Genomic DNA, 11,129 nt, shown 5'->3' with positions numbered 1-11,129 from the left:
ATGGGAACACGCAAAAACACCGAATTGTTTGAGCGGTCAAGTTCTGCAAGTAGTTGACAAAGCACGATATTCGCCTCGGTGGAAGATCGAAAACGATCTGTTGCTTCTTAGAGGACCAAGACACAGGATTGGAACCAAGAAACACAACCAAACCAAGAGTGGACCGCGATCATTTGGATCTCTCGCCATCCAAGATCACTAAATCTTTGTTAAGTTCAAGTTTCCCGAGTATAGCTAAGGCCGAAGTGCAGTGTACCCTTCAAGTACCGAAGAATCCGCTTGACGGCTGTGAAATGTGACACCATTGGATTTTGCATAAATTGACAAACCTGATGCACAGAAAATGCAATATCGGTCGGGTGAAAGTCGAATCTTGCAAAGCTCGACAATCTTTGCGATACAAGGTGGGGTTCCCATAAGGCTGACCATCATCTTTGAGCAATCGGTGATAAGGAAGGCAAGGAGTATCACACGCTTTGGCTTCAGTCATTTCAGTTTTGACAAGGAGATCTTGGACATACTTAGACTGTGACAAAAACAATCCAGAGTCGGTACGAGAAATTTGGATTCCCAAAAAATAATGCAAATCTCCTAAGTCTTTGAGCTCAAACTCAACTGTGAGAGAATGAATAACCTTGTGAATTTCACTGAGAGCACTGCCAGTAATGATGATATCATCCACATATACCAATAAGATGACAATACAAGAATCCACTTGTTTCACAAATAGAGAGGAGTCAGAGTATGTATGTTGAAACCCCAATGTAGGTAAAAAGAAAGTGAACCTGTCATTCCAGGCTCGGGGAGCCTGTTTTAACCCATATAAAGATTTATGAAGTTTGCAAACCAAAGTTGGATGATGAGAATCCCCAAATCCAGGAGGTTGAGCCATGTACACCTCTTCTTGGAGAATACCATGCAAAAAAGCATTCTTGACATCGAGTTGGCGTAACGGCCAACCAAAATGGGCAGCAAGAGCTAAGACAATCCGCACTGTAGTTGGTTTAACGACAGGACTGAAAGTTTCCCCATAATCTTGACCTGGTTCTTGATGAACCCTTTAGCAACCAATCGCGCCTTATGTCGTGCAATAGACCCATCTGCATGTTTTTTAATCTTAAAAATCCACTTACATCCCACCAGATTCTTGTCAGGAGGTAATGGCACCAAACTCCAGGTCCCCTGAGAATGAAGAGCATCGACTTCCTCTTGCATAGCAGTCAACCAAACGGGCACTTTTAAAGCTGACTTGTAAGTGGCAGGCTCAACTAAGGATAAATCAACACCCCCAGACTCCTGTAGAGTTGTTAGAAAAACCTTCTTCTTCACAATGCCACTTTTACTTCGAGTTTGCATGGGATGCAGATTCATATGAGGAACCTCAAGAACTATTTGCATGGAGTCAGGTTGAAAAGAATCAGCCAATGGTAAAGTGTCAGTTGGCAGAGCTCCAGATTGGACTCGGGTACCACAGGGATTGATGATAAAGATGGAGATGCACCAGTAATGGACAGAGGTGATGGTAAAAAGGATGGAGCAGGAGTATTGCGAGGTGAAATGAAAGCATCTGATGCAGTAGTGTCATGAGAGGTAGGCAATGCAATAAGATTGTTAGTAGTGACAACAGGTAAAGGAGGAGATGGACGTGGCAGAGGAAGAGATTGAAAAATAACCTTTGAATGGGGCACTAAGTCGGCATATGGAAAATCATGTTCATCAAAAACAACATGTCTAGATATATATATACGTTTCCCAGACACATCATAACAGATATAGCCTTTATACTGAGAAGCATATCCCAAAAAGACACACTTAATGGTTTTTGGTTGAAGTTTGTGGGTAAGATAAGGTTTTAACAAGGGATAACAGGCACAACCAAATATTCGTAGATGAGAAATGGCTGGAACATTTCCAAACAAAACTTCAAAGGGAGATTTATCATGTAAGATGGATGTAGGCATTCTATTAATCAAGTAGGATGCAGTTTGGACAGCATAAGTCCAAAAAGAAGATGGCAGGGTGGCATGTTGTAATAAGGTGATGGTAGTCTCGATAAAATGTCTATGTTTTCGTTCAGCGAGCCCATTTTGTTCAGGTGTGTATGGACATGACTTTTGATGAATGATACCCTTATCAGCAAGAAAAGCTTGAAACTGTTTGCTAACATACTCTCCCCCCCCATCACTCTGAAGAATCTGAATGGAAGTTGAAAATTGAGTTTGAACATATTTGTAGAAGGTAACAAATACAGAATACACGTCACTTTTATTGATTAGGGGAAAAAGCCAACAATACCGTGTACATTCATCCACAAAAATCACATAATACCTGTATCCATCAACAGAAATACAAGGAGAGGGACCCCAAAGGTCACTATGGATGATATGAAAAGGTTTGACAGACTTGTGGACACTGTGGGAAAAGGGAAGTTTACAAAACTTGCCCTGAAGACAACTATGACACATGACAGCTGAAGAAATGGGTTTACATTGTACATGTGCCTTTTGTAACATCAATGTAACAATTTTATTTGTAGGATGACCTAGTCTATGATGCCAAGTAGAAGAGAGGACTAGCTGACCAAGATATGCTCGAGGTTGAAGTTTGGTGGTTGTGAGAACAGAATGAGAAGATGCAAGAGGAATGGGATAAAGTCCATTACGGCACAGCCCTTTGTAAAGAATCCTCCCTGTGGCTTTGTCCTGAATCCAAAAACAAAAAGCATCAAAAATTAACCAACAATTGTTGTCCAAACAAAGCCGATGCACAGACAACAAATTTTGAGTCAACTTTGGAACATATAGAACTGAATTCAAGTTGATTGGCTTGACTCGTGTAGGAATAGCAGAGTTACCAACACATGATACCGACAAACCTTCACCATTAGCAGTTTGAACTGTTTCATTTGTAGGATAAGGTGTAGCCAAAGATAAAGTGGATAAGTCTGCAGTCATGTGATTGGTTGCCCCAGAATCAGTAAGCCATACTTGAGGTAGACCCTGAGATGAGGGTGGCTGAGATGGTTGCATAACAGTATGCATAGCTTGCATTGGGGATTGTTGAGAGTGATGAGATTGAGCTGAAGAATATCCAAGTGAGGAAGAAGGCATCCGAGGAGCATGGGAAAAACCTCCAGCACCAATAAAGTTCGGACCGTTATCATTATAAAAGCAGTACCATGTGGTGTGATTTGTTTTACCACAAATATGACACTTGGACCTCGCATGAGGATTAGACCCACAGAATGGAGCAGTGTGACCTTCACTGTTGCACAATTGACAAGTAGGAACAGGTGGGGCTGATGGAGATGTATACTGAGAAGTGGGAAATTGACCAAGAACACCTGGAGTTGGTGTGGGCAACACATGGGTTTGAGTATAAAACTGTGGTCTCGGATTAAACGGTCGTTGACCTTGATTAAACCTGCCCTTTCCCTTGTTGCTATGAAAATTTTTATGACCACCATTAACATACGAGGACTGACCAGGAGTTCCATGAGACTGCGGAAAAGATGACGCAGATGAGGCAGTAGGCCAAGTGGCAGCCATAGCGATCAGATATGATGGGGCAACAGGTGAGGTTCTCCACAATATGCTCTTCGGCAAGTATGGCGAGAGCGAAACTCTTTCAGTGTAATAACACTCTCTCTACCCCGAACCACACAGCGAAATGTATTATATTCAGGAGGGAGGCCATTCAAGGCTAGAATCACAATATCCTCATCAGCAAAATATACCCCTGCAGCTGCCAAATAATCTCTAGCCTCTTTTATTTTGAGAAGATATTGACCTATAGTATCAGATCCTTTTCGAATATTCTGCAAATTAGACTTCATTTGAAAAATGCTAGTCCTTGACACAGTGGAAAATTGTTCTTTTAAACGAACCCAAAGATCTCTAGAGCTATTACTACCAATCGCACAAGACAGAGCCACTGGAGACAAGGTTGCAGTAAGAAGTTGCATAACAGCCCTATCATGCAATTTCCATATCAACACAGCATCACAATCAACAGCAGAGGAAGTGTCAGGAGAGTTTATACAGATTCTCCAGAGGCAACAGTAGGAGGGCAAGGACGAGAGCCATCAACAAAACCGATGATTCCATTGCTCTCCAGCAACAATTGCATCTGAAAATGCCAATTCAGATAGTTCGAGTCATCCAATTTCACGTTCACAGACGTTGAAATTGTAGAAATAAGAGCCGTGATCGGAGATTGCAAAATCTGAAGTTGTGCAGCAGTCACCATTGTTGCAGTACAGAACGAAGCAATTCACTACGAACTTATCACAAACACTTGAGCGGCACAATGCCAAGAGAGGAGACGAAGAAGCAATCACGCTTTGAGATCGAATCAACAAACCCTAGAAATTACGATTAGTCGAGAAGACACAGAAATCGTGAAGAAGCAAGAAACAAAGAGATTAGAGGTAGCCGAAGATCAAATCGAAGACAGAGATAGCGGAAGCAAGAAGCCGGATCGAAGAATCTGCGTGAGCGGTAATGGCGATGATACCATGTTAACCAATATCAAAAGAAGAACTATGAAGAACAATTTCTAGAGAGAGAGAATGAGATATCTGGAATAGAGAGAGAGAGAGCACAGAAAAATGAACTTCCTTTCTTAATGAATAGGTAAAATCAGAATACACTACTTATACACAGCCATCTTAACTAACTAACTATCACATCTTCTAATCTTATGCCAAGTGTCACAATCCTACTCTAACAAAGGGATGCCAGGTTAGCATCTCAGATAAGTATCCCAACCAAAACCAATCAAATTATGACATCTGTATCTCTTTTTGTGTTTTGTTCTATTTCTCTTTGAATTAACTGCAGAGTTTCATGAGCGTGTCTTCCTTTTGAAATTGTGTATTATTCAAAATTGGAATTTGCTGGTCGAGTAATACTACACTTATTATATTTTTATCCCATATTTCTATACCGAAGTGGAGATTGTTGATTAGTGGCTCAATTAGTAGTCAAAATGGAAATCACTTTCGGTGATTTTGTTTACTATCATGACTAGTGGCTTGTCATTGCATGGTAAGCGGGCTGCTATCATAATTATTGAATGGAGCACTTGCCGACAACTACATGATGACTATCACTTTGTGATATTGGATGATAAGTTAACCAATGGAATTGTTTACATTATGTTTTGATTTCTGCGTGAGCCATTTTGATTATTATATTAACTTATAATAATATTGTCTTGACAATCTCTGGTTATATATTGCAGCTCCATTTGCTCCAGTAGATGTAGATTGAGAGAGAGAAGTCAGGAAGAAGGAAAAATCAGAGTTGTACAGCAGAAGAATTGTGGCTGCCGTTGGTGAATTTTTCCATTGTTCAAATTGTACTCAATTTGTATTCCCTTTGTATTCTTGAGTATGTGAGCTTGGGTATGTTTGGGTGGGGCTTGAGTTTTCTGAATGTTAAACATTATTGTATTCTCTCATTTGATTATATACTCCGTCCTCTCCAAAATGGATGTAGGCATTACTGAACCAGCATAAATCTTGGTGTTTTTGTTGGTGTTTTCTTTTATCTCTTGCTAGTTGTTGTTTATTTTTCACTCTGTTGAAATAAAAAATTTCATTGACAGCAAATTAAATGCTAGCCCAAGTTTAAAGAAGTTGGGCTCATAGCTAAATGGTTTTGTGGACTTGTTGGTAAATTGGTTTAGGCCCAAATGAATTAATATTGATATTTTTACAAGGAAATATTAATATATATTGAAAGCAGAAACAGTTTCATGTACGTGAAGTGGGGAGTTGAGGGGGTTGAGGGGGTGACTGTAATGGGAAGTTACTCCCACCCACACAGTACGTGAGGCCTTAATTGATCCCACTCTGTTAGTTCCTCTGGGTCTATAAAAAGGGACCAAAGGAGGCAAGCGAGAGGGGAAGGAGGAAAAGACACCGAACTGCTGCAGAAATCAAAAGAATAGAAGCAAGCAAACGAGATACGAAGCTCTGTCACAATACCATTGAGAAGGTATAAACAAATTCATCTGAGTATCCTTTTATGTACAACTGACTTGCAGGCAAAAAAAATATGTATGTGAGGCCATTGTACAGAAGCCTGAACTTCCTCCATGTTTGATATCAAGAAGTGTATCATATCAACAGAGACCTCAGCAGTGGAAAAATGTGAACAAATCCTCCCAAATTGGCAATAATTGTGCTACTTACACAAAGAGAGCTCTCACAAGGACCTCTCTGTTGTGAATTACAGATGGGCTTCTGCAAGAACCCCACTGTACTAAGTGCTGTGATCACCTTGAGAGTGTCCATAGGCACATTGTGGTACTCAAAGAAGACCTTGCGAGTGTTCTTGAGTACCAAAAACAGAAAACATCAAAATCCCAACTGCTTTGTGCCCAACCCACCTTCAGCACAACGAAATTCCAAGTCTGCAAATTGGAAGACAAAAAGATGGCAAAGCGTGCTGCAAATGGAGAAATCAACAATCTTGTTTTAGTCTCACAGATTGGCATAAACAGAAGAAAATATATTAAAGGAGATGCAGAAATTACTGAGTGACAGAAAGCTTACAAAAGCTGATGATTCACACCCACGTTCTGTGCTTCAAAGTTTGCCAACAAAGAAAAATCCCAAGCCAGACACGAAAATTACTAAGCCAGCACTCCTCTGCAGCAAATTGCAAACAAAACCATAAAGGGTTCTCACTCTGTTACTGGCGGTATGATAGCCCTTCCTTAAAGATTTCAGTCTGCAATCAAGTGAAGAAAAAATGCACCGAAGCATCAGACCCTTGTTGCCAAGAGACGAGAGAGAATCAGAGAATTCAAAATTGTCTTTGGACCCAAAAAAAATGCAGTTAAGTCTTCAAGGAAATTATGAAAACAAAATCACAAGCAAGATTCTAAAAAAAGAGCTGATTTTTCTTCTCTCAACACCAAAGGCCAGACCCCAAATTAGTGTTTCGGGCAAAAAGTAAATGGCTCACCAAGAAGCCTCCTGTGTTGCTGTTGCTGAAGAATTCAAAAGTAACATAAGCCAAAAAGTTGAAGAAATCCCAGAAGCTGAAAAAGAAAAGTGACGAAAAGCAAATGACAAAGAAGAATGAAGACTCCTGTCGAAAGAGAAAAGGGGAGAAGAGTAAAAAAAAAAGGGGGAAAGTGGCGTCAGCCACTTTGTTGAGAAAGCTTTGGTGGTATTGTTGGCAACAATAAACAAAACTTAAAACTAGTTGGCCTCTGGGTGTGTGAACAAGCAAGGAAGATGAAAAGAAACAAAAAAAGACAAGGAAGAAGAAAAGCACAAAAAACAAAGGAAAGGAAAAAGTAGCAAAACAAAGTTCTGTACAACAGACGTGGCTTCTCAAAATTCCAAGACTTTCAATTAGTAGTTTAATAGGCTACAAACCCATCAATTAGTAGTTTAATAGACATGACTAAAGGAAAGGATTTACCTTGGTTTTGGCGTTTCAAACCCAAAGCTCCGTAGTGATTGTGACAGATGAGTAGCTCAAGAGAGAGATATATAATTTGGTCCAGTTTGGATTGATTTGAACTATTCCAGATAAAGATGGGAGTAACTCAGTTTGGATTAATCTCTACTACTCCGAATAGATATCGGTTTCAAAATTCAACTGATTCTCAAAGCTTTTCTGACATGGATTATTTGTTTATGGGCGTGGAAATATCAAGGCCCGAAAACAAATTGATGGGCTGACAAAACAAATTACCCATTGACTCTCAAAAGCCCAAAATGTTTTATGGGTGGTCCAAATAAATTATGCGGTTAATGGATTAATTTTTTAAATCCTTAAAACCATATGTGAGTAAATTAATAGGCTCATTAAAATGTCTTTTAATTTTCTTTGGACATTAACAATAAAAAGATGGTACAAAACCATTCCAAATTTTCACATGGGTCATTTACCCCGCAAATTTCAATGAGATCAAATTTAAATTTCTCAAACACACAAATTCTTTCAAAGGGTCATTCATTCTTTGAAAGACCAACAAAATCATTTTGGAACTACGTCGGTTTGATCCCATCAAGGGTACGTAGGCAGTCTAACATCCCAAATAGACGCAATCGCAACCAAATTTGAATCACTGGTTACCGCAACCAAATTCTCACCAATCAAATCTCCACACAAATCAATTCCGAACTACGTTGGTTTGATCCCTTTGAAAGGGTACGTAGGCAATCTAGAGATTCAATCTAGATGCAACCATCCCAAACACAACTCCATATCGAATCCCTGACTTATTCAGCTAAATTCACTCAAACACCCCTCAATCAAATTCAGTCAAATTCCCTTTTTTTTGCAATGAGTCATCTATTCATTGCGAATCTTTGAACTACGAGTGGCTTGATTCCTGCAAAGGATACGTAGGCACCCTGAGGTTGAACTTGGGAGCAGCCGCAAAACCAAACACATACATTCTGTTTCTTTATGATGGAATTAAAGGGTTTTCCCTTGTAGTGAGGGATTGTAATTAAGAGACTTGCGTCTCGAATGGGTCGAACCTAAAATAATAAAACCCCATTAATTGATTAGTGGTGGTGAAATTATGTTTGGAGGTTTACAGTTTTTATCTAACACACTCATTGTTGGTTGACGCTTCAACACAACAAACAAATCATCTATTCCAACTTTTGTTTCTTCTTTTTTAACTAAATTTTGAATTTCAACGAGTTTTGCACATTAATATTTCATATTAATTTATGTACTTGTACATACATTGCAGTAATATATATTAACATACATATATGTTCGGAGTTCAACAATAATATGTACCTACAAACAAAGGACGGAGCCAAAAAAAAAAATTCATTGGGGGCATCTCCAAACAATAAAGTAAGAGTAGAAATTTCAACAACATACTTAAAGACAAAGTTCATACATTAATGCACAATGTCTTTCTTCTTCCAATAGAAAAACCTTCACCCACGAAATAATTAGCACCTGCTTGTTCTCCTCCAATATTTGGTTTAAAAAGGTAGCAGCAAAGACAAAATGCGGAATCTGTTTCTATACTATATTCCAACAAAGTAGAAAAATCATCAAACCAAGCAGGATTAAATCTTCTTAATGTTTTTCCAAATTGCTTGTAAGGGAAATTATGGACGCTAGGCTGACAAGGACCTTTTTTGCAAATATGCTCTCCTAACTTGATCTCTAACATTAGGATTGTAAGGAAAAACCAAATAAACTTACATTACCACCGTGGACATTATGAAGAGATAGAAAGACCATCAAGCAACTGTTTAGAGGAGAAGGAGAAGAAGGAGTCGTGGGAGTGGGGGATGTGGGATTGGGTTTTGTAAATTGTAATGCTTTTTGACAAAACTACCCATTATCTTTTTCTAATTCTAAAATAAATTTAAATTTTCTTTTAAAAAAAAACCTCTTGCAGGAGCGGAAGTGCATGTGGAGAGACTAGTTTAAAAAAAAAAAAAAAAAGAGGTTCTCACAGGGTGTGGGGTGTGAGGTTGATGAGTTTTTTTATTTTTATTTTCTGCTAGGTATGTATTTAGGGATAGTTTAAGAAGATATTGAGGTTTTCTTAGAAAACCATCTTATTAATTCTTTTTTAACGTCAATTATTTTTTTAAAAGAAAATATATGCTTTTAAGAGGAAATGTCCCTTTTTTTAATAAGATGGTAAGAAAGTTGTGGAATTTTTTTGGATAAATTGAATAATTTAATAAGGGTAAACTTGGAAAACAAAAGTTAGCTTGTATAATATATTAATAACATCGTTTTAAGTGTAAGGAGAATGACACATGTCAAGCAAAAAAAGGAGAATGTCCAAAGGAGAAGGTTAGAGATAAGGTTGTTAGAATTCCTCTTCGAATATTGCCCGTTCTCTGAAAAATTCTTGGATCCACCATTGTTTACAAGAGGGAGGCATACAATTGAAATTGGAAAATTTGTACAAACCAAATACGTAAATTTGCAAATAGGATAGAAGAAGTCTGCTACTTAAATAAAGTGAAATCGAAACCAAGGGCATCGATCTGGATCTGGAGGCTTTGCTGGAAGGCCAGGAGAGGACGGAGGCTTTGCTGCTGTATCTGATTACATAAAGTAACAAATTAATTAATACTTGAGTAGAGGACAGGCTTGAGTGGAAGAATGAATTAATCGTTTATCCTTGTGTTCACTGCAATTAGATCCTTTTGAAATTGCGTTATTATTCAAAAGCTTTTGGGTCCAACTTTGCGTATACAGACGACCCCATCACCATGTGAGGCCACCGAAAGACTATTGTGTTTTACCTACTCCATATTATATTGCATCCCCATGAGAGCTATTGTGTTGTGTTGTACCTACACAATATTATATTGCATCCCCGTGTGAAGCCATGGAAAAGTTTTCAGAAGTTGCCCCACAAACAAACGAAATATTGATGTTAAGTGAATGGACAGATATCAATATTTTTTTTTTTCTGAGAGAACAGATGTCAAGATTTTTAGGTAAGGGACGACGAGGATACAGAGAAAATGGGGACAAAAATGTGAACCCAATTATATACAGCTGCTGCTATAGCTGATTTTACATGAAGTAACAAATTAATTAATAAAGATTACTTGTTGGCACTTGGAGTTTTTTTTTTTTTTTTTTTGGTCGAAACACACTTTCATTGAAAGGGAAAGGACAAACCATACACAGCAGCCAAACAAACGACCCAAAGAACAACAGCAAAGCAAAGTTCCAGGCCAAACCAGCCAACCCAGAAAAAGAGACACTAAGTTCCAGCTAGGACAAAACACACTAGGACGCCACCCCAGAAGACAAGCGTCAGATCCTAACTAGACAAAAAAACATTACACTTGTGGAGGACAAGGAAGACCATCGTTATGGAGCACGAAAACCAGGGAGGATGGGGGTCTACTGATCCAGACCTCATCGCACATCTTCCTCTTCGCTTCTAAAGCTGCAGCATCCGCTGCTCTGTTTGCTTTCCTTGGAATCCACTTCCAGTTGCAAGAGCCAAACAGTCTACTCTTCTCCCTTAAAGCAGCAAGGATTGGGTAGATTGTCCAATTACCTTTTTGAAAACAACCACTAACACTTTGAACCAGCTCCTTTGAATCAGACTCACACTCAAGGTGGATACAACCCAAATCTGAGGCGACC

The 11,129-nt window shown here is 38.9% G+C and overlaps 3 protein-coding genes and 1 long non-coding RNA gene across 6 annotated transcripts in view; 2 read left to right on the top strand and 2 right to left on the bottom strand.

Moving 5' to 3' along the window:
- Positions 1-11,129, top strand: part of LOC148916580 (putative disease resistance protein At3g14460) — a 63,346-nt gene that overhangs the window by 3,147 nt on the left and 49,070 nt on the right. For 2 of the 3 annotated variants that reach the window (XM_089051900.1, XM_089051899.1), the window contains exon 2: positions 5,245-5,522. The exons of the other annotated variant lie outside the window; for it this stretch is intronic. The gene's annotated coding sequence lies outside the window, so the exon portion shown is untranslated. Of the gene's footprint in view, positions 1-5,244; positions 5,523-11,129 lie in introns of those variants that run through there. 3 annotated transcript variants of the gene reach the window in all.
- Positions 1-11,129, top strand: part of LOC103330905 (ubiquitin carboxyl-terminal hydrolase 8-like) — a 48,114-nt gene that overhangs the window by 20,346 nt on the left and 16,639 nt on the right. The window lies entirely within an intron of this gene.
- Positions 2,659-3,548, bottom strand: LOC148916582 (uncharacterized). Its single transcript, XM_089051620.1, has 2 exons — positions 2,876-3,548; positions 2,659-2,702 (listed from the first exon to the last, which is right to left on the bottom strand). The coding sequence occupies exons 1-2, from the start codon at positions 3,546-3,548 to the stop codon at positions 2,659-2,661; spliced, it is 717 nt and encodes a 238-aa protein (XP_088907746.1).
- LOC103328967 (uncharacterized) lies at positions 5,968-7,342 on the bottom strand. The gene is made up of 3 exons (XR_513893.2): positions 6,978-7,342; positions 6,563-6,740; positions 5,968-6,455 (listed from the first exon to the last, which is right to left on the bottom strand). It is a non-coding gene; the product is annotated as an uncharacterized LOC103328967 (long non-coding RNA).

The sequence above is a fragment of the Prunus mume genome, linkage group LG5, assembly GCF_029339155.1.
Source record: "Prunus mume cultivar Tortuosa linkage group LG5, ASM2933915v1, whole genome shotgun sequence".
In the NCBI taxonomy this organism is placed as follows: Eukaryota; Viridiplantae; Streptophyta; class Magnoliopsida; order Rosales; family Rosaceae; genus Prunus; species Prunus mume.
Note: the sequence above shows the minus strand (reverse complement) of the source record. Positions and strands in the feature narration are given on the sequence as shown.

Excerpts from the sequence above, each read along its gene's own strand:
- LOC148916582 (XM_089051620.1), bottom strand. The coding sequence starts at position 3,548 with ATGGCTGCCACTTGGCCTACTGCCTCATCTGCGTCATCTTTTCCGCAG. Across the intron at positions 2,703-2,875 it reads TCAAACTGCTAATGGTGAAG|GACAAAGCCACAGGGAGGAT; the intron begins GTTTGTCGGTAT and ends TTTTGGATTCAG.